Consider the following 27,439-nt stretch of genomic DNA (forward strand, 5'->3'; position numbering starts at 1 on the left):
CCTTTGCAGTGCCCAGTGGGGCAGGCGGGCGGGCTGGCATGCAGCTTTCAGGGGAGCTGTCCAGCAGGGGCCTGGGCCTGGGGGCGGGCTACACTCTAGCTGTGGACCCCTCCTCCAGGAGAGGCCCGCCCAGCCAATGGGCTCCCCGGGCCGGGCCATTGCCTAGCCCACGGGGCCGTCACGTGTCAGCCGTCTGGCTCTGCTGGGCTCGGTGTTCGTCTCCCTGCTGGTGTTGGGGAAGCAGGTTCGGGGATTGGCATCTGCGGGCGCGGAGCCGGAGTCCCGGCCTGCCGGGAATGGATGCGCTCGCGTTCCTCCGGCGCCACCGCCTCGCGCCGCGGCTCAAGGGTCCAGCAGGCAGCGGGCAGAGGCTGGCCGAGCCCGGGGCGCAGGGTGCCTCCTCCAGGGCAGCCGCTTCTCCAGCTCCTTCTCCTTCTTCTCCGTAGCAGTAGCAGCCGCAGCCGCAGCAGCAGCAGCAGCAGCAGCAGCAGTAGCAGCAGCAGCAGTAGCAGCAGCAGCGTCGTCCTTGAAGCCGCCAGTTGCAGCCATCCCGGGCCCGGCGCGGCCGCCGCGGATGTGGCCCCCCGGCGCCCCCGGGCCTCTGCACAAAGAAGCCTCCGCAATTGCAGGAGATCGAAGAGCCAGAGGCTCCCACGGCTGGCCAGCCCTCGCCCCGGCTACAGCATGGAGAAGCCACCCGCTGCCGGGTTGGAGGGGGGCCCCGGAGCCCGGGCGCAACTCGCTGTGGTCTGCTTGGGTGAGTCCGGCTCGGGTGGGGCGTTGGGGGGTGTGTATGGAAGAGGGGGACCTACGGCTTTGGGACGTGTGTGTGTGTGTGTTTGTGTGTGTGTGTATTCTGAAAAGACTTGAATTCCTCCCTGCCCCCCACCCCCACCCCACCCGATTCTCTCAGCACACCTGCCGGGTGGCTCCTCCTCCCCAAGCCCCCGGAAGTTGGAGACTCGCCTGAGGTTGCCCCTAACCTACATTCCCCCCCCCCAATCTGCTCTGGGTGCTTTGATTACTGTGATTTGGAGTGCAGATCTTTCTTAGGGTAGCGGGGGGCGGGGCGGGAAAGGGGGAGAGGATGTGCAAACCCAAAGCCCTCCAGCTGCCTTCGGCGTAGCCCGGTCTGCTGCTCTTCTGACAGGGCTGCAACTGGGCCTGGGTTTAAAAAAAGGGGGGGGGAGGGGTGTAAAAAAAATCATTAAATTCCCTGCTAATTGGAACTGCATCCCTCCCCTCCAGGTAGCAACGCCACCTGAACTGAGCCCTAGGTTCATCTCAGAAGGTTGAAGAGGTGGGCCTGGGTCTGTTTTGGCCCCCATCTTCCACCAAACCCATCGGCCTTTCCCGAGGGTAGGAGGTCACAGACAAGACTTAAGGTTTTAAGGGAACCCATGTTGGAGACTTTACCATGACCTAAAGACGGGTCTGGGGTCTCCCAGAGAGAACCCAGCATCTCCCAGAGTCTCATTGGACAACCATCATCATTCTAGACCTCAAAACCGATAAAGATTCCATACAGTAGCTCCCAGTTGCTAAAACCTGAGGCTTCATGGCTCTCAAACCCAGCATTCATTAGGTCGAAGGGAAGAGGGGCTTACAGAAAGCCGGTTGTGTATATGGGGTGGGGGAGGGGCAGCGTCTACTGAGGGATTGTTGCATGGGACAGGGCTATAAGAAGTATTGAAGCAGGAATAGTGAGGTCTACATACTCAACTATGTGTAGATTTTGTTTCAACCTCCATCCCTTTCCTTAATTTCCCCGAAATTTGAGCAGCTGGTTATCTCTCAGATAAAGTAAAATTGTTCCCTGGGGAGGGAGGTCTCTTGCAGGTTGGCCTAGTTAGAACTGGCCCGGTTTTGTGCCACCTGCTATTTAAATAGGGTCTCTGATTTAAGTGGGTTGCCCTGCAGAGAGCTGGACTTCTGAGACTTCCACATGATGAACAGAATGAAGAGTATTTTAGACTGATAAGTTTTTATACTAAAATGACCTCAAATGACCTGTTCTCCATTTGTCTCCAGGCACTTTTGTCAAAGAAGCCTGTTCAGAGTATGTAGGGGTGGTGATGAGTCCTGCAGTGGAGTTGGGGGGCTTTCTCAGTTGGAGACAGAAGGGGAATCAGAGCTCTTTCTAGGTATCTTTTTGCTAGCATTTTTTTTTATGACCATCTCATTCCAGCCCCCCCCCCCCACTATTGTTTGGATTTTGAAAACTCAAAGTATACACTAAATTCTTTAATAAGTGTACTTCCAGGGGCAGCTAGGTGGCACAGTGGATAGAGCACTGGCCCTGGAGTCAGGAGGACCTGAGTTCAAATCCGACCTCAGACACTTAACACTTACTAGCTGTGTGACCCTGGGCAAGTCACTTAACCCCAATTGCCTCTAAAAAAAATAAGTGTACTTCCAGTTACTTTTAAATTAGCTAAATTTTCATGATCCACCAATACAGATAGATGAGTGGGGGTGTTCAATAGAGATACAATGGTGGGGGTGACCGATACAGATGTAAGGGTGAGGGTGATCAGAAAATTAATCATAGTGTTTAATATTCACAATTTGAATTTAATAAAAATAAAAGTTTGTATCTTTTTAAGAAAAAGGTGTATTTCTAGCTACAAAAATTTAAGAACCCAAAAGTCTCTCCCTTTCTCCTCTCCCCACTGTCTTTACCTTCCTGGGGTGGCAGGAAAAATCCCCACCAGACTCCCTGTAGGCAAATTGAATTCTGATTTTAGAAACTGCCTAAAGCTGGTTCAGACTTGGGGAGCTGACTCATCTTACCTAAGAGGAGTAGAGCTCTCTGGGCAATTGAAGGAGCCCTCTTGTGGTGTGTGTGGTACCTGGCATTGCTGACATCACTGGCATCACTGATCAGACCCCTTGGGGGTACTGCCAGGCTTACATCTTGCTGCTGCTGCTGCTGCTGGTTGTTGCCTGGGTCTGAAAGCTATTTGCTGCAACACTGCTCTGTTTCTTCTGTAGCTTCTGATTGGGATTTTTCTCTGCTTCTTTAAAGGCAGAACAGGAAGGGATAATTGAGGGTTACCTTTCTTTTAGCCTTTCTGCTTAGGCTCATATTGAAGTGATTCTTTTAGGCTTACATAGCACTCTAGGACTGGGGAAGAGAACTAAGTTTCTGCTTCAGGACTCTGGGCATATGTTTTCTTCATTCATTCATCTGATCTCTATTTGGCACCCTCTGTATGCTAGTCCTCCCTACAGGGGTTACAGGGATTAAAATATAAAGACCTATCACCCCCCCCCCTTCCTTTCTTCTCTTGGCCTTTTGATCTTCTGTCTCTCCCTTTAGTTTCATCTCTTTAGCTTCTCTTTGTGATCCTAGCTTTGTTTCGGTAAACAGAGTTAGCATTAGATTTCTAGAAACCCAGGAGGAGGGTTGAAGTCCCAAGTCAATAGGTGTAGTAGGAGGATCCTGAACTTGGGGGAAGCCTTTCTTTGGGGGAGGGGAGAGTAGAGGCCAGAGCCATGGTTAGTCTTCTTGGGGATGATGAGCTGTTCCTTCCAGTCTTGGAGCTCTGCTAGAAGGTGGCTATTGAATTAGACAGCTAGTGCCACTCACAGGGATGGGACCCGAGCTCTTCTTTGCCTTCCCTTTCTTCTTTTTTAGCCTCTAAATACAGAAACAGCTCAGATGGTCCTACTTGGGGTCCTGGCAAGGTAATCAGAGCAGGGGTGGGTACAAGGAAAGCCTGGAGTTCTCTGTTACCTAGCTGGAGAAGGTGCCTGTCTAGTACCTGTCCACAATGTGGGCAGGGAAAGGGATGTGGCCTGGAGTTTCAGGAAGAGCTGGAGTTAGAGAATGGGGAGAGTAGACACCCCCAGTTTGGAGCCACAGGCTTGATAGGTTGAGTGTTCCCTTCAGTGACTGGAAAAACATACAAATCTGCTTTAGCTTTGAGGCTGGGTTTGTACAAAAAGGTTATTTTGGCTTTATAGTGGGAGAGATACCTCAGAAGGTTTTTTTTAGTGATTTAGAGTCAGGCCTAGGATGGGCTGAGAATTCGGGTTCAGGGGTTGATCAGATAGCCCTTTCTACCTTGGTTTTATTCTCCCTGTGATTGCACACACCCTGCACCCAATTCTATGTTTGAGGTGATCATAAAAATTTCAATTGTATGTGGATTTTTTGAGTCTCTTCTCATTGATGGAAGTAATCTAATTAACTAAGCAATAAATGATTTGGGGTAATGACTATGACCACCAGAAAGCTGGGATTGTAGAAAACTCAAATGAACTTCACTAATAGTATGCAGGTAGGCAATCCCATATTGACCATTGGGAATTCTGGAAGTGACAATTTTGAGGTTGGGGAGTGAATGGGAGTGGTCAGCCTAGAGCTGATCTTGGTTGATCCAGGGCCATGGGGTAACTAGATTATTTTAGAAGTAAAATGTGAATTAGTCAGACTGGAGAATTTTTTTTTAATTATTCTACTTCAGCATATTATTTCTAAATTTTAGAATTTTCTTTTGCCTTATAATTCAGTTCAGTGAATATTTATTTTGTGCCCAGTGTAAACAAGGAACTCAGTTTAGTAGATGTTAGATAGATAATGAGGAAAAATGACAGAACCCCTGCTCTCAAGAAGTTTGTCATCTTAATCCTAGGAAATGTATTGTAGCTGCTTGGAGAGATGGGATGGGGAAAGGCAGAAGGGAAATGTATGCCAGGAATCAGATACTTATGGTTTATCAGATCTCTGAACATAGGAAGCTAAGAAGGCTTAAAGTCTAGGAAGCTTAAGGTCTAGAAGCGAAGTGTTTTGGGTTCAGCTTTAGAAACCAGTAGAGGTAAAGAAAAAATAGAAAGAAAAAGAAAAACAAGGGAAGGTAAAAGCCCTGGCATCAAGGGCAAGGTCTCCTGGATCAGTTCCAAAGAGGACATGAACTCCCTGGAAAGTTGGGGGAGAAGCAGAGAGGCCCAGCCAAGTTCTAGGACTGGACCCTCTTGTAGCACTTAGCAAGTATTTGTTAACTCATCCCTAGCATTGTGCTGCCCACTGAGACAAGATGGGGCTTGCCTTCTAGAAATTCCCAGTCTGGTGGTGGGGATTAGCCAGTTAACTATATAATACAAGGTAGAATACTGTAAGTGCTTAGAAAAGGAAAGAAGAGCTGGGGCATGGGGTGGGAGGTGCTTAGAGGAGGGCAAGATCCATTTTAATTCTCAATCTTACCTTGTCCTATGCTTTTCTCTAATTGTTTTACAGGTTTGAGACTTGCCTCCCCAGGCAGACTGTGAACATTTTCCTGGGTGTTTTCCATGCCACCAAAGCCTCCTAACTGGGCAGGATGTGTGTGTGTGTGTGTGTGTGAGAGAGAGAGAGAGAGAGAGAGAGAGAGAGAGAGAGAGAGAGAGAGAGAGAGAGAGAGAAGTCAAAAGGCCAGAGAAAACTAGGTACCTGAAACTAGTCACTTAGGGGCTTAGGAAGGTAAAAGAGGTTCTGGGGGGCGGAGTAAGCCCAGGGATAAACACTGGGAACCAGCTGTGTTGTAGAGGAATGGAACCTGGCTATTGCTGTGGGGAATTGGGGGAAGAGTGTTGGATTGTGTTGGGACCCTTTCCAGGCTCAACTTATTATTTTTTTTACATACTAAATGACTACAACACTAATCCCCACTAATTAACTGCCCTGTGTAATAGAAAACCTTTGAAAGAGCAGCTTTGGAAAGCAGAGTCCCCTTTATGGGACTAGGGGAATGAACAATCGTTTGTGTGTGTGTGTGTGTGTGTGTGTGTGTGTGTGTGTGTGTGTGTGTGTGTGTGTGTGTGTGAAGATGAAGATGAAGGAGGGGGAAGTCTTCCTCACTAACTGTGCTGGATAGTAGAAAGAGCCTTGGGCTTTCTTTGTCAGGAAACCTGGGAAAGCTGGGCTTAAGGGGGCTAGTTTTGTAAAAAAGCCTTGGGTCAAACCATTCTTCCACCTGGGCCTCAGTATTCTTGTTGTTGTTGTTCAATCGTGTCTGACTCTTCATGACCCATTTAGGGTTTTCTTTGCAAAGATAATGGAGTGGTTTTGCCATTTCTTTCTCCAGCTCATTTAACAGATGAGGAAACTGAGGCAAACAGGGTTAAATGATTTGCTCAGGGTCACACAGCCAGTAAGTATCTGAGGCTGGATTTGAACTCAAATCTTCTGACTCCAGGCCTGGCACTCTATCCACTGAGCCACCTAGCTGTAGTATCCTCAGTAACCTATAAATTGAAAATAATAATACATACACAGGAACACTAAGAGATAGTTTGGCATAGTGGAGACAGCTGGCCATGAAGTTAGGAAGAATTGAGATCACAGTCTACTTCTGGCAAACACTGGCTCATGTGAACCTGGGTCAAATCACTCAACCTCTCAGTGTCCCCAACTACTATCTAAAGCTATAAATGGCAGAGCAGGTGCCCATTTGCATGAAGGGAGCTCCTCATTGGGGCGGGGGGGGGGGGCTCCCTAGACTGATGAAATCAGAGGTTGATGCAAATGTGTATGTGTACATGTAGGTATACTGGTCAAGCTCCAGGTGAGAAACTCCCTCTCTTAATGCAGATGGGCACCTAGTTTGCCACATATGGCTTTGTAAATATACCTATACACACATACACATACATTTATATATACACATTGCCTATTCACAGGATGAAAGAAGATAAGATGCTGAAGTAGTTATATTTATTTATATATATGATATAGAGTGTGTATGCACGTATATGCTATATTTTGTATATATGTGATATATGTATATATGCTTTATTATGTGTAAATGATATGTTGTATCTGTATATGCTATACATATGTATATATTATGTTATAGTGTATGTATGTGTTATATTGTATGTGTATGTATGTGTGCTATATTATGTGCATGTTATGTTGTATGTATGTATATATATGTATGTGTATGTGTGTGTGTATATGCTCACAATTAACTAATTGTGGGGGATTTTAAAAAGCAAAGCGCATAGTCTTAGTTAGACTGTGGCTTACATCATTAGTCCTGCTGTATGTGGCCTTTGGGGAATGAGATAAGGTTGGTAACATACTATTTTTGTGTCTCTTGCAGTGAATCTCTTCTTAACTGGGAGGCTCAGCAGTGCAGTTCCTTCCTTAGGTAAGATGCTCCTATCGTTTCCTCCAGGGGATTGAGCTTCCTACTTCCTCTGCTGCTGATGTTGCTCTTTTATCCCCCATTAGGTGACTTCCTGAGTCTGAGCAGAACAGAATCTGACTCTGAATTTATTTTCCCCTCTGTCCTTGTTTGGCACTGATAATACTGAGAAGTGAAGTCTTTTTTTTTTTTTTTTTTGCTTTTCTATAAAAGCTTTGCATCTGTAACCCCTAAGGCCACTCTAGGAAGTGAGGCTTCTTCCGGGCAAAGGACCATGTCTGAAATGTAGTCTCCAAAGTCAAATATGTATATAGATGATTACCTACCCCAAGACAGAATTAGCCAGTCAAGTGGCAGCTGAGTTTTCTTATGTGCTCAGTACTGGGTGAACTATACTACAGGGAGGCCTGGCAAAGGCGGAGGTGGAACAGCAGAAGTTGGTGTAGATTGTTTTTCTCTCCTCCTCCCATCCCCTCCCACACTTCCTGATTTTACCAAATTCTGCTTCTGTCCACATTTATTCGAGGAGTCCCTTAGGGAACAGGATTTTTTTAGGGGCCCATAATCTGACCGAGACCAATCATCATGAACTATTTTTTTTTTTTTCCGGAGAAGCTCAGAAAAGTTTTTCAGGGACTCTGTGTTTCAAAACAGGTCGGGGTCCATTAATTATGCGTGAGCTTTTCCACCTTCTCCCCCCCCACCCCCACCCCCCAGCGCCACTGCAGGCATGTTAGCCTTTGCATTCTGTGCTCTTAGGCTGAGTCTGGGGCTTGCTTTTTGTAAATTGATTTGGAAGAAATAGGCAAATCTTTATTTCAAAGGTATCTCCACCAAAGGCTATTCTACACCTCACTTTAAGGCAGCATTGCCCTTTTTTCCTAATTCTCTTTAGTATATGACTCAAATGATCTTATTTCGATCATATTTTTTTTGGGGGGGGGTCCCTTGTGAGAACAAAGGATAGTATACATCAAGTCCTTTATCCTAATGCTAGATCAGGAATTCTTAACCTTTTTGGATCATGAACCTCTTTGGTAGTCTGGTGAAGCTTAGGAACTCCTTCCCAGAATAACATTTTTAAATAATTGAAGGAAATGCTAAATTTCAGATAGTGGTTAATGAAAATGAACAGGTAATTTTTTTCTCCATCCAAGTTCATGAACCCCCTGAAGTCTATTCATGGACACCAGGGTAACAGCCCTTGTCCTTGAAGCTACTTCCCTTTTTCGATTTTAGTGGCCACGGCTTTGTGGTTTTTCTGTGTTTTGTGTCTCACAATTGTGTCATCTCTTCATAATATTTTCATGCGGCTTTTTGGACCATTTGGCCAGTCTCCTGGGAGCATCTTTTTTCTGAATTATTTTAGGAAGCTTTTTTTTGTTTTGTTTTGAAATCAACAGTGACTTATCCCCTGTAAATATTAATATTCCCATTTGACAAACCCTTTGGCTTCTTTTGGATTAAGCCTGGATTTTCTTCATCACCTAGTCTGTGGGTAAGATCCTCAGGCAATGTCTGTAGAGGCAAATGTTCTGCTTTACCCTTGCTCCAGGAAGCACAGAGTATATTGGGGAGCTGGAGACATATGGGGTTCTGGTGTTTGTCCTTCGGTATATCTTTGTGATGGAGGTACATAGAACTTAGTTTTTTTTGTTTGTTTGTTTTTGTTTTGTTTTTAGTGAGGCAATTGGGGTTAAGTGACTTGCCCAGGGTCACATAGCTAGTAAGTGTTAAGCATCTGAGGCTGGATTTGAACTCAGGTCCTCCTGACTCCAGAGCTGGTGCTCTATCCACTGCGCCACCTAGCTGCCCCTGGTACATAGAACTTAGAAACAGCAGGGATATTGTGAGCCACAAATAGGGCTTTTGGTCAGAAAGGTATGAATACACTTGTAGGAAAGAATAGCCCTGTGTCTGCTGTCCTGGAGAACCTTTCATGGGCCCCCTCTTCACTCAGACTCCTGTGAATGATGGTCAGATTCCTGGAGGCATACAAGTGCACCCCTCACTTTGGCTGAGAGCAAATGTATATATCTGGAAAATCTCCAAGCAAAGGCCAATTCTTTGGAGAAGGTGCTAGGTTTTCTTACTTGCATGCTGCACTCAAGGGTTAGAACTGAGGGCAGAAGACTCAAGTATTGATCTCCTTTTTTGAAAATCGTTTCAGCCAATAGTTCATGATCAGTACTTGAATTTAAATATTTTTAGAGATAGGAAATTATTGTTTTGCTTTGGTGTTTCCTTGGCCCAGGAAATTGGGGAAAGGGGTGATTTGAGTGTTGAACTCTGCCCTGAGGAACATGCCAAGCTGAGATGGCATCTTGACCCATATAACTTAGACAAGTGTGGTTTTTGTGTCTGGCTTGAATAGAGCCAGTGAAATTGTCTTTCTCCACCCTCCTGTTCTCTAACCTCCATCACCCATTGGATTTGACTTCATTTGGACCTGAATTTGATACCTGGTTATACTATTGACAATCCATATGACGTTGGGTAAGTTATTTCACCAAAATCTGAGCCTCAGTTGCCACATATGTAAAATGAGAGTGATGAACTAGATCATCTCTCAAGTTCTTTCCAGCTCTTAATCTATAATCTTGTGTACACATGCATTCTCTCTTTTACCTGAGACACCGCTGAATGCAGAAGTGGCCATGATCTCAGGACTCTCAGGTTTAAGGGACCCTCAAACTCCTTTTAAAATTAGACTGTATCATAAACAGTGACACCCTCATTGACCGAGACAGCTTGTGACTATTGCCATAGATCTAGCCTGTTCTTCATGGCCCTTGCAGGATCCTCTTACCTTTTCTCTTTTATTTATTTATTTATGTTTTGGTGGGGCAATGAGGGTTAAGTGACTTGCCCAGGGTCACACAGCTAGTAAGTGTCAAGTGTCTGAGGCCAGATTTGAACCCAGGTCCTCCTGAATCCAGAGCCAGTGCCCTATCCACTGCACCACCTAGCTGCCCCTATCCTCTCAGCTTTTATAAATTTTCTCATCTTCCAACAATACTGACAGGCTCCATTTTGTATAGTGGGATCCTGAGACAAGAGAAAAGCAAATGCCAGGATACTGGAGCCCTGACATGCTCCCTGCCCCTCCTCCCCAACCTATCTCTTTTTCTGAGGGCTCAGCATTTCAGCTTTCTGGCCAGAATGATTCCTTAGGGCATGTTAAGTTGAAGAAATTTATTAAAAACCACCTGCTATGTAAAGGATTTTGCTTTGGCCAACCAAAATGAGCAGCTGGAGGACTCTTGACTGTCTTAAATGAAGTTTGGTCAGACTAATGGTCTCGAAGGATTGGCAGTTGATTTATGCTTCTTGTTACTAAGGCCTGGGACCATGGCTACCCAAGAAGATGGGGGAGCGAGTAGCCTCTTACTGATGCTAGACACATCCTAAAGCATCTTGCTGGCCTATATCTCTTTCTTACCCTTTGAGGCTAGGTGGACAGAAAATAGAGTCTCAGAGGTTAATGGCCTTGCCCAATGGCCACAGAGCTAGTAAGTGCCAGACGAAAATGTGAACTTTGGTCTTCCTGGATCCATGTTCAGTGACTTATTTTCTACATTGTGCTGCAAAAACGGTGCTGCTAGTTCTGAAGCTTGTTTCTTCTGGGCTGACCAACTTTGTCTCAGTAGGAAGGAGTCTGTTCAGTGGAGAAAAAGCAAGCTTGAGGTATGGTCAATTACACCCCTGAGATTTCCAGAATGCTCTCTTTCCCTCTCTCTGTCTCTTCCTTTCTCTCCATCTTTGTCTCTCTCTACATCCCTGACCCCCTCTCTCTGACTCTGTCTTTCTCTTTGTGTCCATCTGTCTCTGTCTGTCCCAGTTTTCTCTCTGTCTCTCTTTCTGTCTCTCTCTCCCTTCTTTCCTCTCTTCCTCTCTCACTCTGTCTCCCTCTCTTTCTTGCTACCTCTCCCCATCTTTGTCTCTGACTCTGTCGCCTTCCCTTCTTCTTTTTGTCTCCTTCCCTCTCTCCTTCCTCCTCTTTCTCTCTTCTCAGGGAGGTTCTTCTCCTCTTGTCTCCCCCAGCCTTCCTGTCCTCATCCCACACTTCCAAAATGGAGATGAGTTCACACCTGCAGCCTCTTGTGATGATCAAGGATTAAAATGTCCTATTGCAGAACTAAACTGGAAGATAGAAATTTTGGGGCCCGCTTACAACCCTTTAAACCCATGGTCTGAGTTTACAAAGGAAATTGGAATCTGAGGCATCTGACTTTTTTCTTAAGTGTTGAGAAACTTGGCCACTGTGGATGTTCTAAAATATTCTGACCAGATCAGCAAATATGTGAAACTTCACAGCTCTTCCTTGGATCTCCTGATCATGACATGCTGATTACGTTCTTTTATAATTAACTTTAGAGAATTTTTTCCCAGGATCATAGATACAGAACTAAGAACGACCTTAGAGGCTAGCTAGGCCTTTGTCCTTTTACAGATGAGGGAAAAATTAACAACATTTTCTATTTCTGGGAATGTCTCTTCTTAGATCTTTTACCTATATATAGTCTTGGGCTTTTATTCTGGCAAACACTACATGATCCAGAATGCTTTATGTATGATTTCTATTAGCTGGTGCTTCCAAGCTCTGATTGCAGTCATCTTTCATATTTGTACAACATTTTTGGCTTTCTAAGGCACTTTTTTATTCATTAGTATAGGCAAGTAGATTGTGTAATAGATAGAGTGATGGAGATGGAGCCAGGTAGACCTGAGTTCAAATCCTTCTTTAGTCACTTACTAGCTTCATGACCCTTACTAGCAAGCCACTTAACCTCTCACCATCAGTTTCTTATCTATAAAATGGGAATAATAATAATAACAACTGCCTTACAGGGTTGTTATGAGGATGCAATGAGATTATATATGGAAAGCACTTTGCAAACCTTAAAATTGTTAAGGGCTAAAATTCTAGCTAGATTGTCTAAAATCTAATGAGTGGTCGCCAATAAATTATAAGCTTTAGCAAGAGTTAGACTTTTAGGCATTTATTAAGGAGAATAAGAATTTGGTAAAGAGAGAGAAAGGCCTACATTCATCTATCTATTAAAGGGAGAGCACATTTCTAGCTCCCTTCTCCACCAGAGTCCTCAGGAAAGAGCGTGAGACCTAGTGCCAGTCTCTTCCTTCCTCCTCCCACTAGCCTGCGTCACTTCCTGACGCCAAAGAAAAGACTCCTGGTCTTGCCCTCAAAGACCTTCGCTTCATGGGCGGAACTCTTCTACAGTAAGTTTCCAGCAGGTGGCGTCATTCCAATCGTTACAAAATACTATGTAAACCTTAGCTATTTCTCTTGAACCTAACAACACCCCCTTGAGAAAGGTAGGGCATATTATGGTATCTCCATTTTATGGATAAGAGAACTGAATTCCAGAGACTAGCTGTGTGATCCTGGGCCTCAGTTTCCTCACCTGTATAATGAGGGAGTTAGACCACGTGGCCTCTAAGGTCCCTTCCAGGGCATAGTTTGTAACAAGCACTTAAAAATGCTTATTGATTGATGGTCACAAGGTAAGTCGGTGTTAGAGCCAGCACTGCTAATATATTACATGTGTATAACACTTTGAAGTTCTCCCGGTGTTTGTATGAATGTTCCTTATTAGAGCCTCACAACAACTCTGTGAGGTAGGTAGGGAGTGAGGAAGTTGATGTTCAGAGAGGTTAAGGGAACTGTAGAAAGTTACACAGCTAGCAAGTAATGGTATAGCCAGGAACAAAGTCTTCTTACCATGCTTTACTAGCTCTGCTATTTGGAAAGGATTCAAATAGTTTCAGTCTAGTTTTAATGTTGAGTATATGGTTTCCAATACATTGATATATTTAGTGATAGCTAGGTGGCACAGTAGATACATAGAGTGCTGGCCTTGGAGTCAGGAAAACCTGAATTCAGGTCTAGCCTCAGATACTTACTAGCTATGTGACCCTGGGCAAGTCACTTACCCTGCCTGTCTCAGTTTCCTCATCTGTAAAATGGGAATTTTAATGGCACCTGCCTCCCAGAGTTGTCAAATGAGATAATATTTTTATGAACTTTGCAAACCTTAAAATGCTATATAAATGCTAGCTATTATTATTTTGCAAGATTTGCAGCCCTTTGTATGTAATTCCCACCTAGACCATTAGCTTCTCAAGGGGGCAAAGCTGGTGCCCTCTCTCTTCCTTGCAATGTATGGTAGACACTTGGTTATGATCAGTTTAGCCTATCATTGATTTGTCGCCTCTGGCCTCTGTTTCATGTGTATGGTCTGAGCGCCTTCAGCCAGCTGTGTCTTGTCTTTCTTTCTTTAAGGCAAAGTTAAATCTGTTGTTAGGCACATGGGAGGAGGTAGGAAGAGGCAGGAAGAGGCAGGAAGGGGAAGTAATCAAATGCAGGTAGCAGCAATCAAGGCCCCTCTGCTTCCTGAATCTGGGTTCTGACCCTATTGACTTCTCTCTTCTGGTGTTATTTGCAAAGCAAACCTTGCCTCTGGTGGGAAGGAAGTATCTGCCAGATCTGGCCATGCTAGGGGACAGATTCTAGTGCCTCTGCCTGCTTATAGACAGCTTCAGTGTGGGAGCTCCCGGGCCTGGGCCCTGTGCAAGTGGAGGGTAGTAGTCTTGGGCCTTCTTTCTTGCTCATGATCCTCCTTGCTCCTCAGCCTGAAGCTATGGCGCATTTGGGGTGAGTCTGGGATTTGGTGGGAACGGCCCAGGAATCCCTGATTCTATTTCTGAGCCAGCCTGGCTTGGCTCATTTGGTTTCTCTGCTCTGTCTCCTTTAGCTGCCTGCAGTGGGAAGCTGGAACAGCATACTGAGAGGCGTGGAGTCATCTACAGTCCATCCTGGCCCCTCAACTACCCCCCTGGCACCAACTGCAGCTGGTACATTCAGGGGGACCACGGGGACATGATCACCATCAGGTACGGATGGGCCCTGGAGTTGGAAGAAAAGGCTTGGGGTCTATTCAACTGATCAGCTAGCATTTATTAACTAATTGCTGTGTTCCAAGTGCTGGACTGGCATTGGAGACAGGCCCTGCCCTCAAGGAACTGCCATTCCCTTCCTGAGCCTGGGAAGAGAGAGCCTTTTCCTGCGTTGGTTGAAGCCACCTCAGAAAGCCTGGGTAGAGCCTGGGGCCTGTCTATATGGTCTTACATTTATATGTTTGCATGGATGATCATATGGTTATGAGTGTCAGGCTGGAAGGGATCTTAGAAATTATCAATTCTCTGACCCCTCTTTTTGAAACCCAGAGAGGTTAAGTGATTTACCAAGAGTCACACAGGTAGCAAGGGGAAGAGTTGGGATTGGAACTCGAGTCCTTTGCCTCTAAATCCAGTGTCCCCTCCACCATGCCATCCTAGTTTGAGAGGCTGTACCTTCTGTGCATGAGTCTTTACCTAGAGATTTTAGAAATGAGGGCCTAATTCAGTTGTCAGGAAACATTCTTGTCTAAGGACGTCCTGCATTTCAAAGGCCCCAGGACTTGAATGATAACCACTGAGCAGTAACCTTGGTGCCAGTCCTGAGTCTTTGCTAAGGGCTAAGAAGTGGGGCTCCCCAGGCTGATTGAGAAACCCTTTCTAAGCTGCTGAAGCTCAGGGAAGTCCTGAGGGGGAGCAGGACTGACACCCCTTCCCTGCTCCCCTCCTTCACAACACAGACTTAGAGGAGAGGCCCACCTCCTGAAGCCTGCTTTGAGATATGTCCCCAGCTCTTGGCTATTGGGTCTTTTCTGCATGTGGGAAAAGAGAGGCCTGGAAATCATGTAGGACTTTATCTGGAACCCTCTCTCATTCTTGTGCTGTTTCAGGGATATAGTGAGTAAGGGAAGAGCTGAGGATTAGGGGGCCTCATGGGGCACTTATAGGAGTACTTTGAGCCTCAGTCAGGAGTTGGTGAGCAGCTTCTTCCTTCGGTGAGAATTCTTTCTCTATGTCAAGGTCCCCGGCCCCATTTTGGGGGATCAGGAAGCAGTGTTGGGAAGCATCAGGCTTCCCCCATCTATAAAATGGGCAACATCCCAGAGAGGGTAAAAGGAACGTGATGAGCTGGGTGGGAGCAGTGTGAGTCCAATGTGACCTGGGCTTTTGGGATGCGGGGGTGGGGGGTTGTTCTGATGCTGGGTGAAGTGTGGGTGCCCAGGGGTGGAAATCCTCAAGCAGTTGAGAGATGGCTGGCATTTGCATACATCCTGGGCTGCTGAGTCTAGGTGCCACCACTGCCCGTGGCTGCCAGCAAACACAGCCACCTTCCTGCTGGCGGGTGTGTACAAGGCAGTGACTCATTCTGCTCCGCACCATCTGCCAGCTCAGCTGCTGCATGTGGCGGGAAACACAAGCTGCCTCACCATTCCACTGCTAGTGGAGTGCTTTTAAATGCAATCAAAAAGGTCAGTCTGACCATGGGCAGGAGTGGACAGGGGCTTGGCCTACAGGCTAAAAATCAGCCTGTGGACCAGAAGCCCAAGAACTGGTCCTCACAGTCCTAAGTTCCTAGTCCCTGTGCCTTGGCATTTCTTAAATCTCCTGACTGACGGCTATGATAAGCTGTGGAAGTGGGCAGAAGATAAGTGAATCCCACTGAATAATTTTGCATGCACTTAGCTGAGGAGAAACTCGCTGGGGGGGCTGAGGTCCTGGATGCTAGAGTTTTGTTTCTTTGGATATTGGCAAAGGCAACTCTGCCCTTCATGGGGAGGAAGTCCCTACTTTACAAAGTAAGAAAAGTGTTGGGGTGTGGAGATTGGATCAAATTAAGTGAGGAGTGCTAAAGACCCAGACCAGGACCAGGGGAGAGGAAGTGTGGAAAATGAAGAAGTCTGTGAGAAGTCAGTCTGCCAAAGGCAGACCTTGGAATCTATCTGCCTACTCTGACGCTTGTAAGGTATCAGTCAACTTCAGGCATGTTTCCTAAGGAGATCTCTTGGCCGCTACTTACCAGACCTGAGGGTTATGTGGTTTGAGACACTCAGACTAGGGACTATCCCATGGTAGTCCTGACAATGGAGCCCTAATTCTATCTACACACTTTGGGGTGATTAGGATAGTCACAGGAAAAAAAAATCCTGCAAATCCCGAGTATTTGTTGCAAAGCAGAACTAAATCGATACAAGCGGATTTGGACGCAAATGAGCTTATACCATGCTTCTTAATGACTAATCACCTGATACAATCACTTCTGAATAGACATCTCAGGTGTCAGAGGCACAGAACACAAACCCCAGAGCATACAACTAATGTCAATGTTGGCTCTTGAGGATGAGGCTATCCCAGAGGGCCTAAGCTGTCTTCTAGTTGGAGATCCGGAAGCATGTGTCTGTATTCAAGGGCAGTGGGCTGTGATTGGTTTAATAAGCAAACTTTCTATGGTTAGGGTAGACTTAAGGGAGAACGTAGGAAAAGGTTATTGATTCTCATGAGTGGTCTGAACATCATCTAGTTACCACTGCAGATAGTGGGTCCCCCTTTCTCATAATCCTGCTGATCTTGTCACCCACTTAGTCCCTTTTTCAGGAAGGAAATAAGCATTTATTAAGCATCCACTGTGCTAAGGGCTTTTAGATATTATTATCTCATATAGATATTTATAGATATTATTGTTTGATTCTCACAGCAACCCTGGGAGGTAGATGCTATCATGATCCATATTTTATAGTTGAGAAAACTGAGGCAGACAGGTTAAGAGACTTGTCCAAGGTCATACAGCTATCCAGTGTCTGAGGCCAGATTTCTGGATACCAGGCCCAGGGCTCTATCCACTGCACCACCGCAGAACAGGGAGCTGGTCAAACATCTCTATGTGAGTGTACAGAGTTGGAAGAGACCTTAGAGGTCATCGGGTCCATTTTTTGGATGAGGAATAGAGGAGGAGATCTGGGATTCTGCAAATCCTGTGCTTTTCCACTGTGGCACACGTTATTTTTGTCCACACAGATCCAGGTGGAGGCAGACACATGCTCATGTGTAGGTGTCTGTCATCCCTCCCACACCTCCTCCTTGCTGTGTGAGAGGGCAGACAGCTGGCCCAGCATTCTCAGCATGGGGCAGGTGTCTGGACTGTCTTCTTTCCTGGCTCCAAGGATGTGCAAGGCTGCGCTTTCCAGCTGTTGGCAGCTGTTGTGTTCCTCTGGGGGTTTGGTTAGAAGGTGTGGGTCACAGCCATGGTATAAACATGGCGTGACTTGGAGGAAGAAGACTTCACTGGGAGAACATGGGGCATCTGAGACGAGATTTGTGCAGTGCCTCACACCAGGTGGGAAGGAAATCTGTGGGCACATGTGCTGACCCCCTTGGGTATTTAGGGGTTGTTAGGGAGTTTTGACCTGCCTCTAGCTACATCATGTTTTGCTAATATTTTCTTAAAAGAAATTGAATCCTTGCCTCTAAATGATACCTACAGAAAGAGGAGGAACTGTGAGCTTGGGGTAGTAGGCAGCTGCACTCAAAAAGACCCCCAAGAAAAGGTTGGATTGGTCTGGGTGTGGCAGTCAGATCCAGCAATAAGGATTTTTCTATTCAGATTTTCTAAAAGAATCCTAAATCACTCAGATTTTTTTCTTAGCTTGGTTGACTTGAAGAGCACAGAACTTTCCCTGTTCTGATAGACCTCAAAGGAGACTTTGTCTCCGTGGGGTCACAAATTTAACAAGCTGCACTCTCCCCATTAGATAGAGATGGTTTGGGAAGGCTTCCTAGAGGGAGGAAATTTTAAGTAGAGTTTGTCAGGAGAAGGAAAAAGGATCTTAGGGTCATGCATCTAGAGTTAGAATGAACCTTAGAAGCCAATTAGGTGGGGCAGCTAGGTGGCACAGTGGATAAAACACCAGCCCTGGATTCAGGAGGACCTGAGTTCAAATCCGGCCTCAGACACTTGACACTTACTAGCTGTGTAACCCTGGGCTTAATGCCACTTAATGCCAATTGCCCCCCCACACACACACACATTAAAAAGCCAATTAGGTCATCAGCATTTCTATACATGACCAACAAAGTCCAGCAGCAAGAGATAGAAAGAGAAATTCCATTTAAAGTAACGGTAGATAATATAAAATACTTGGGAGTCTACTTGCCAAGACAAACCCAGGAACTCTATGAACACAACTACCAAACACTCTTCACACAAATCAAATCAGATCTAAATAATTGGAAAGATATCAATTGCTCATGGATAGGCAGAGCTAATATAGTAAAAATGACAATACTGCCTAAATTAATTTACTTATTCAGTGCCATACCAATCAGATTACCTAAAAATTATTTTATACAGCTAGAAAAAATAATAACAAAATTCATCTGGAAAAACAAAAAATCAAGAATATCCAGGGAAATAATGAAAAAAAATTCACAGGAAGGTGGGTTAGCGGTACCAAACCTGGAGCTTTACTATAAAGCGGCAGTCATCAAAACTATCTGGTACTGGCTAAAAAATAGAGTGGTAGATCAATGGAATAGGCTAGGCTCAGGAAATGCAGTAGTAAATGACACTAGTAATGTAGTGTTTGATAAACCCAAAGACTCCAGCTTCTGGGATAGGAACTCAGTATTTGACAAGAACTGCTGGGAAAACTGGAAGATAGTATGGCAGAAATTAGGCATAGACCAACATCTTACACCTTATACTAAAATAAGGTCAAAGTGGATACATGATTTAGACATAAGAGGCGATACCATAGGTAAATTAGGAGAGAAAGGAATAGTGTACCTATCAGATCTTTGGAAAGGAGAACAGTTTTTGACCAAACAAGAGATAGAGTATATTATAAAATGCAAAATGGATGATTTTGATTATATTAAATTAAAAAATTTTTGTACAAACAGAAGCAATGCATCCAAAATTGGAAGGGAGGCAGAAAACTGGGAAACAATTTTTGAGGCCAGTGCTTCTGATAAAGGCCTCATCTCTAAAATATATAGGGAAGTAAATCAAATTTATAAGAATCCAAGTCATTCCCCAATTGAGAAATGGTCAAAGGATATGAACAGGCAGTTTTCTGATGAAGAAACCAAAGCTATCTATTCCCATATGAAAAAATGCTCTAAATCTCTAATGATTAGAGAGATGCAAATTAAAACAACTCTGAGGTACCACCTGACACCTATCAGATTGGCTAAAATGACAAAAAAGGAAGATAATAAATGTTGGAGAGGCTGTGGGAAAATTGGAACACTAATGCATTGTTGGTGGAGCTGTGAGCTGATCCAACCATTCTGGAGAGCAATTTGGAATTATGCCCAAAGGGCAATAAAGCTGTGCATACCCTTTGACCCAGCAATTCCACTTTTAGGTCTTTTGCCCAAAGAAATCATGGAAGGGGGAAAGGGACCCACATGTACAAAAATAGTTATAGCTGCTCTTTACGTGGTAGCAAGGAATTGGAAGTTGAGGGGGTGCCCATCAATTGGGGAATGGCTGGACAAGTTGTGGTATATGAATACAATGGAATACTATTGTGCTGTAAGAAATGATGAGCAGGAAGAGTTCAGAGAAACCTGGAGGGTCTTACGTGAGCTGATGATGAGTGAGATGAGCAGAACCAGAAGAACATTGTACACAGTATCATCAACATTGAGTGTTGACCTACTGTGATGGACTATATTCTTCTCACCAATGCAATGGTACAGAAGAGTTCCAGGGAACTCATGATAGAAGAGGATCTCCAAATCCAAGAAAAAAAAAAGAAAGAAAGAACTGGAGTATAGATGCTGATTGAACAATATTATTTCTTTTGTTTTGGGTGCTGTTGGTTTTTTTTTCTATTTTGAGGTTTTGCATCACTGCTCTGATTTTTTCTCTTGTAACAGGATTAATGCAGAAATAGGATTAATGTTATTATGTGTATATATGTGTGTGTGTATATATCTATATCTATATGTATATGTATAGAGATATATAGACATAACCTATATCAGATTACCTGCTGTCTAGGGGAGGGGGGAGGGAGGGGAGGGAGGGAGAAAAATCTGAAATTGTAAAGCTTGTGTAAACAAAAGTTGAGAACTATCTTTACATGTAACAGAAAAAATAGAATACCTTATACATTAAAAAAAAAATTTAACCAAAAAAAAAAAAAAGAAGCCAATTAGGGAAGGACAACAGAAAGGGTCAGTATTTGAAGGGCTGTCATCTAGAAGAGGCATGTGAGATATCCTGAATTTTTTGTAGTTAATTTGCTATAGCTATAGATGCCAGTTTTGGGTAAGCATATTATCATTTTATTAAAATTATACCAGTAAAGGATTGATCACCACATGTCTCCCTAACTTCCCATGGCCTCAGGCCATGTGATAGAGAAAGTAGGGAGAGAGCTTCTGCATGAAAGTTAGTGCAAGAAGGAGAAAAGCCCCCAAATACCCATGCTATCTCCCAGAGAGACAGCAGGTGGTCTCAAGGAGACCCAGAGGGTTCAGAAGACCTAGAAGACCCCGCAAAGACCCGTGCTGTCTTAAAAGAGAGCCCCTCATGGTGTCTTCCAAGGATTTTTATCATCTTTTGATAGAGGCAGATACATTTATCAAAGCTAATTGGTTAGCATCATTCAATTCCATTGGTTGACATGACTTGAAGGTGGTCTACATTAAAATGAACTCTATGGATGACAAAGAATGCAAAAGACCCTCACTGAAGTTGTTCAAGGACATCAGTCCTTTACCCATCTGCACAAAAGAATCTATCTCCATTTCTTTTGTTCCCTTGGGTTTGTCCCAGATGAGATTTGACAAACTTTCTCAAGGAGAACTTGACTTTCTGGAGTGGGGTTGCAGGGGAAGGGAGAGAGAAAGCACTGAGAAACTGATCTCTGGGTCCCCCCAAGTAATCCATTATTAATCATTATTTTCTCACAATACCATTTGGTCCCAAGAGGGCAGAACGGAGAGCTGTGGGTGGAAACTACAAAGAGGCAAATTTGGTTTTGATGTCAGGAAAAAATTCCCCAGAGTTAGTTACCCCAAAGTAGAATGGGCTACATGGGGAAAAAGTGGACTCCCCTTTGCTAGAGGTACTCAAGCAAAGATTGGAAGGCCACATAGGGGTGCCTCACATGGGAAACTCCTCTTCTGGTTTGGGTTGGCCTGGGTGGTGGTTGAGTTCTCTTTAATTCTGTGATTCCAGAGCTCAGAAAGAAGCAGGAGACACAAGATACACACTTACATATAAGAGCACGTGGTTGTCTCTGTCTGGGAGAGATAAAATTCCATTGTTCTCCTTACTCTCCTTTCAGCTACCAGAACTCTAGGTTACTCTAGTCTGAGGGCACTAGATCTCTTATTGGCAGGTGGGGGCCCTTGGGCATAGCTTTTGAGTTGGGACTTGTGGTGGAGAGGTAAAAAAGTAAATCTTGAGTTCTTGGCTGTACGTTTCAGCTCAGATGTTGACTTCTCAAATTTTAAATCCTTCTCTCTGACCCCATGTCCCTCTCTCCTTTCCTGGGATGTGAGTCCCCATATCTGACCCCATGGTCCCTGCCTCTGGTTTGCTAGGCCTTCTTCACCTGTCTCTCTACTCCCCTGCCCTAGTTTCAGAAACTTTGATGTGGAAGAATCCCACCAGTGCACCACAGACTGGCTCATGCTGGGCCCATCATCTCGCCGGGATGATTATCGGATCTGTGGTTCAGCCATCCCCCCTGCCTTCATCTCAGCCCGAGACCACGTTTGGATCTTCTTCCACTCAGATGCTTCTAGTTCGGGCCAAGCCCAGGGCTTCCGCCTGTCCTACATCCGAGGTAGTGATGGGCTTCCCCACAAAGAAAAGCATGCCATGTTCAGGGTATTTTGTCCATGACTGAAGATGGGTGGGAAAAAGGAATTGGTTGAGGTATCCTCTCCCCAACCCTAACCATTCTCACTTGGCCCCACTTCCTCACCTTCCCCACCATGCCCATCCTAAAATGCGATCTCTCATGGGGAACTGTGCTAGCCTTTCCTCAAGTCCTCACAGGAGGTTAGGGACAGGCCCCCATACTACAAAATCTCCTAGATGATTTAATCCCTCAAGGGCAGGTACCTCTAGCAATATTACCAGTCCACACAGTGGTGCTTCAATTAATCTGGCACCCACTGCTTCACCTAATCCTTAGAAAGCTTTATGAGGTATGCAGTGTGATTTTTGTTCCCATTTCACAGATGAGAAAAATGAGGTTCTGGGAAGCTAGATGACTTATCCAAGGTAACATACTTAGTAAGTGGCAGAACCCAAACTGATACTTCCCTCCTTCCTTCCCCCGTGTCCCGTCTCCCGCAGGAAAGCTGGGCCAGGCAGCTTGCCAACCAGATGAATTTCTCTGTGGCAACGGCAAATGCCTCCCAGGCCCTTGGCACTGCAATGCCATAGACGAATGTGGGGATGGGTCAGATGAGAAGAACTGCTCAAATGTACCCACAGAGATCCCACCTAGCCTGTGCCCCCCTGGCACATTCCCCTGCAGCGGTGCCCGATCTACGCGGTGCCTGCCCACCGAGCGGCGCTGTGACGGAACTCAGGACTGCGGCGACAATTCAGATGAAGCCTATTGCCCTGACCTTTCCTGCGGGAGGCGGCTAGGCAACTTCTACGGGTCGTTCGCCTCTCCTGACCTCTTTGGAGCTGACCGCGGCTCTGATGACCTGCAGTGCACATGGCTTGTGGACACACAGGACGCCCGACGTGTCCTCTTGCAGCTGGAGCTGCAGCTAGGCTACGATGACTACGTGCAGGTCTACGACGGCCTTGGGGAGCGTGCGGATCGCCTGTTGCAGACCCTGTCCTACCGCAGCAACCACCGCCTGGTCAGCGTGGAGGCCTCTGAGGGCCAGCTGACAGTGACTTACCATGCTCGAGCCCATAGTGTTGGCCACGGCTTCAATGCCACTTACCAGGTGAAGGGCTACTGCTTGCCTTGGGAGCAGCCATGTGGGAGTGACGAAGGCTGCTTTTCGGAGATGCAGCGCTGTGACGGCTGGTGGCACTGTCCAGGGGGGAAGGATGAGGAGGGCTGCCCGGCCTGCCAGCAGGATGAATACCCCTGTGAGGGGGGCAGTGGGCTGTGCTATGCGCCCCCTGACCGCTGCAACAATCAGAAGAATTGCCCCGATGGCTCTGACGAGAAGAATTGCTTCTCTTGCCAGCCGGGGACCTTCCACTGTGGCACCAACCTGTGTGTCTTTGAGACGTGGCGCTGTGATGGCCAGGAGGATTGCCAGGATGGCAGCGATGAACGGGACTGCTTGGCAGCGGTGCCCCGGAAGGTCATCACCGCTGCCCTCATTGGCAGCCTGGTCTGTGGCCTCCTCCTCGTCATTGCCCTTGGCTGCGCCTTCAAGCTCTACTCCTTGCGCACACAGGAGTACAGGTGAGCACCTGGGGGGAGGCTGGGGCCCCCTGCCCTTCCACTGGAAATCTGGGTCACAGGATAAGGCTTGGGCAGCTAGGTGCATCAGTGGATAGAGTACCAGCCCTAGATTCAGGAAGACCTGAGTTCAAATCTGACCTCAAACACTCAACACTTACTAGCTATGTGACCCTGGGCAAGTCACTTAACCCTCATTGCCCCGCAAAACAAAACAAACAAAACAAAAACAAAAACAAAAACAAAACACAGGGCAAGGCTCTAGGTCACAGAGTCTGAACCTGGAGTCCCTAGATCACCAAAGAGTCAATGGGTAGATTTCACGGAGTCCATGAACTTGAATGGGAACCCAATTACATCTTCATTTTCACTCACCTCTAACTGAATTTTGGCATTTCATTCAATTAAAAAACAAAACAAAAACAAAACATTCTTCTAAGAAGGGGTCCATATTCTAAGAAGGCAGTCCACCAGACTGTCAAAAGGGTGCAAAAAAAAAAAATTATGAAGCTCTGTTCTCATCTAATTCCTACTGAATTGTAATTTTTTTCTTCTGGCTTTCAACTCCATGAAGCACAATCACATTTGTAGGCTGTGTACATCACAGCTAGGCAGGGGTGATTGTCAACATTTTGTGAATGAGCAAATTGGAGTGTGGAAGAGAAGGAAAGCAAGCTGCTTCCAGAGCTGGACTTTTGACTGACCACTAGGTGCTGTGGTTCCACTGGTGGGATATGTGACACAGAGGCTGGAACTCCCAAGTTTTGTTTCTGGGCCTGTCCCTCCTTCCTCCCCACCCCTGCATGTGCTAGAGATCCTGTTGGGAAATCCTCTTTGATCTCTTCATATGTTGGTTTTCCCTTCTTCCTGATAGGTTTGCATTATTGGCATCTCTTCCCATAGTCATTTGGAGATTTTGAGGCAGGATCAGTCTCTGATCAACCTGCATTTGGGGTTACTTTTGGAAGATCCTGTAGGAAGAGGGGTGTGTGTCTGCATACTAACTCAACTACCAACTAGGCACTAAAGTTAACGGGTACCATTACCATGGAACCCAGAGATAGAACCAAGTCCATTGTCCAAGAGTTGGGCCTTGGGGACTTTCTGTAGCAAGCATCCTGTGGCCTTGCCCTTTGAAGGTTTAGGTTAGGAGCTTCAAAATGAATATATGGGATGGTGCTTGGGGACAGGGAGAGGCCTATATCCCACGTGGCCCAGGCAGAGGCTCTTGTCTGACATAGAAGGAAAGGTGCCTATAACAAAGATTCTATTGATCCCAGGGCATTTGAGACCCAAATGACTCGCCTAGAGGCTGAATTTGTTCGAAGAGAGGCCCCTCCATCCTATGGCCAACTCATTGCCCAGGGCCTCATCCCCCCAGTGGAGGACTTCCCTGTCTACAATGCATCTCAGGTAAGGCATGTCCCTGGGTCTTATTTTTGGATTCCCTTCCCTGAGCCATGGGGGCCAGTGGTGATGATGGGTGTGTGTGGGGGAGGGCAGGGTTGTGTGTTGGGGTGCATTATGGAATGCTTCAAAGAGATTTAATTTCGTTTTAAAAAAAAACACCAATACAGGCTATTTGGCCCTATTAGGGACGAGGGTAACCCTAAATCAGAATACTATTGGGTGCTAAAAAAAAAAAGATTGGATAGAGGCAGCTAGGTGGCACAGTGGATAAAGCACCAGCCCTGGATTCAGGAGGACTTGAGTTCAAATCTAACCTCAGACACTTGACATTTACTGGGCAAATCACTTAACACACATTGCCCCACCAAAAAAAAAAAAAGATTGGAGAGGGCAGGGGTGTCTTTGGCCCATGGCCCAGATCAAAAATGGGAGGACATTTAGCCCATTTCCAAGCCCTCTGCCTCTATCTGTGACATTGTGGACTCAAGTTAGCTATGGGTCTCAAAGTAAAATGTTTAGACCCAACAGAGATGGCAGATTGAGACATGGACCAGGTGATGTTTTCAGGGCCACTCAGGCTTTGGGTTCTCAGCTCTTTGGGGAAGTTGGGGAATTTATCTCATGACAGGCTGTACAGAGGGAGAGGATTCACCATAGATCAGAGGGAAGAAGGAGGAAGGTATAGTGGGAGCTAGCATCTCGATGATGATGTTGGGCTTGTGTTGCAGGCATCGGTACTGCAGAACATCAGGACGGCCATGAGACGCCAGATGCGGCGCCACACTTCTCGTCGGAGTGCCTCCCGCCGCCGCCTGGGCCGCATCTGGAACAGACTGTTCCACCGACCCCGGGCGCGAGGGCAGATCCCACTGCTGACTCCATCACGTGCCTCACAGACTGTGCTGGGGGATGGGATCATTCGCCGGGCCGGGGGCACCTCCTCGAGCCCCACTGTGTCCTCTACAGGGCCTCCTCCCATGCCCCCAGAGACTGTAGGTCAGGTGGTGGGGGATGGGCCACCAGCTGTTTCCAGCTGTGCCCTGGTAACTGAAACAGAACCCTTGGGGTCCCCCGCCCCAGGCACTGCAGCTCCTACTTGTGCAGCACATGGCCTAGAGCCCAGGCACTTGAACAAGGAGCTCAGAGCCACTGGCCCTGCCGAGCCAAGAAAGGCCTTCAGAGACCCCTTGTCCGAAAGTGTTGCCGAGAGGCTCCAAACCCAGGGTGACCCCCGAGGTACCAGTTCTCCCCCGCGGAGTGAGGGACCGGTTCGGCTGCCCCTCAGGAAGCGGGAACCAGTCTCCTCAGGTGGTTCTCTGCGTCCACTCCAGACATGCCAAGAGGAGCCCCTAGGTGTCCATGGGCCAACTTCACCCCACTCCTTGCTTTCTGATGCCAGTGATGATGAGTCCCTCCTGGTGTGCTGATGTGGCCCCTGCTACAATGGAGTGGCGGGAAGTGTCTCAAGTCTGACAGGGTGACCTCACACTACTTGCTGTGACCATTTCCCGGGAGAGGTGACTGGACTAAACATGGGTGGTTGGGGCCCCTGGCGGGCATATCAGCTGTCACCATCCAGACTGGGGGAATACTCCTGCCCTTCACCACCTCTCCCAATCCTCCTTGTCCGTGTTTTACAATCAGGGAATACAAGATGATTTTTACCCTTGTTATGGTTTTCTTTCTTTTCTTTGTCAAGGATTCCTCATTAGAGGCCTGGCTGGGTAGGTGGGGTTGGATATGGTGAAAGGGTCACATGTGCTTGCCTAGAAGTGTCAATGTTTTCTTGAGAGAGCTCAGAGCTCTGTTAGGCACCTAGCTGCCTGAGTGGCCTTTCCCAGTGTGGGCATGATATGGGTGCTGGGTTTCCCTGCCAGCTTTTTCTGAAAACTTCATTCAAAATTTGAGGTGTCCAGTGAAGAAGGTTATATACCAAGAAAGGGACAATGAGCCCAGTTCTAGGACAGTCTGAACCTGGTTTGGGGGGTGCCCAAAGAAGTTATGGCTGGGATAGCCTGAGTGAAGTTATCTGTATAAGGCATGAGCTTGGGCATGTATCCCTTCAAAAGATGGGGTAAGACCAGTTCCTTTGGGGTATGGTAGGAACAGCTTGAGGGGGAAAGGTTAAATATCAGAGTACTCTACTATAGTCCTTAAATCTATAGGCGGAGAAGCAAGACCACCTTAGGGTTGAGATTAGGCTCACTATGTAACTAGCCTGGAATGACCAGGGCTTTGACATAGGGCACCAAATTTAGAGGGACCACCCTGAGATGACTTGTTCTGTTATTTCTCTTGGACACACTTTGTGGTATAGAAATTCCTAGTAACCTCTCTGGTATCAGGTGCTATTGGCCACAGTAAGGGCAAAGATCTGGGGGGCCAAGATGGAAGTAGGGGATTTCATATGGCCAGTCCATTCTTTGCTTCTTTATTTTTGTCTCCAATTCTCACATATATGGAGATGGCTGAGCAAGCCCGCCTATTTGTTCTCCAACACATTCACCTGTGTACATACGGCCAGTGAAGGTTCAGGAGGTAGGTTGTAAAGTATTATTGGGAAAGAAAGCTGGG

The 27,439-nt window shown here is 46.3% G+C and overlaps 1 protein-coding gene across 1 annotated transcript; it reads left to right on the forward strand.

Moving 5' to 3' along the window:
* Nucleotides 1–176: 176 nt before the first annotated feature.
* On the forward strand, nucleotides 177–27,309 carry LRP3 (LDL receptor related protein 3). The gene is made up of 7 exons (XM_043984061.1): nucleotides 177–757; nucleotides 7,089–7,136; nucleotides 13,910–14,048; nucleotides 21,645–21,853; nucleotides 22,372–23,458; nucleotides 24,736–24,868; nucleotides 25,594–27,309. Exons 1-7 carry the CDS (start codon nucleotides 301–303, stop codon nucleotides 26,290–26,292), a joined length of 2,772 nt encoding a protein of 923 aa, XP_043839996.1. The 5' UTR covers nucleotides 177–300; the 3' UTR covers nucleotides 26,293–27,309.
* Nucleotides 27,310–27,439: the final 130 nt, after the last annotated feature.

Source organism: Dromiciops gliroides, chromosome 2, assembly GCF_019393635.1.
Source record: "Dromiciops gliroides isolate mDroGli1 chromosome 2, mDroGli1.pri, whole genome shotgun sequence".
Lineage (NCBI taxonomy): Eukaryota > Metazoa > Chordata > Mammalia > Microbiotheria > Microbiotheriidae > Dromiciops > Dromiciops gliroides.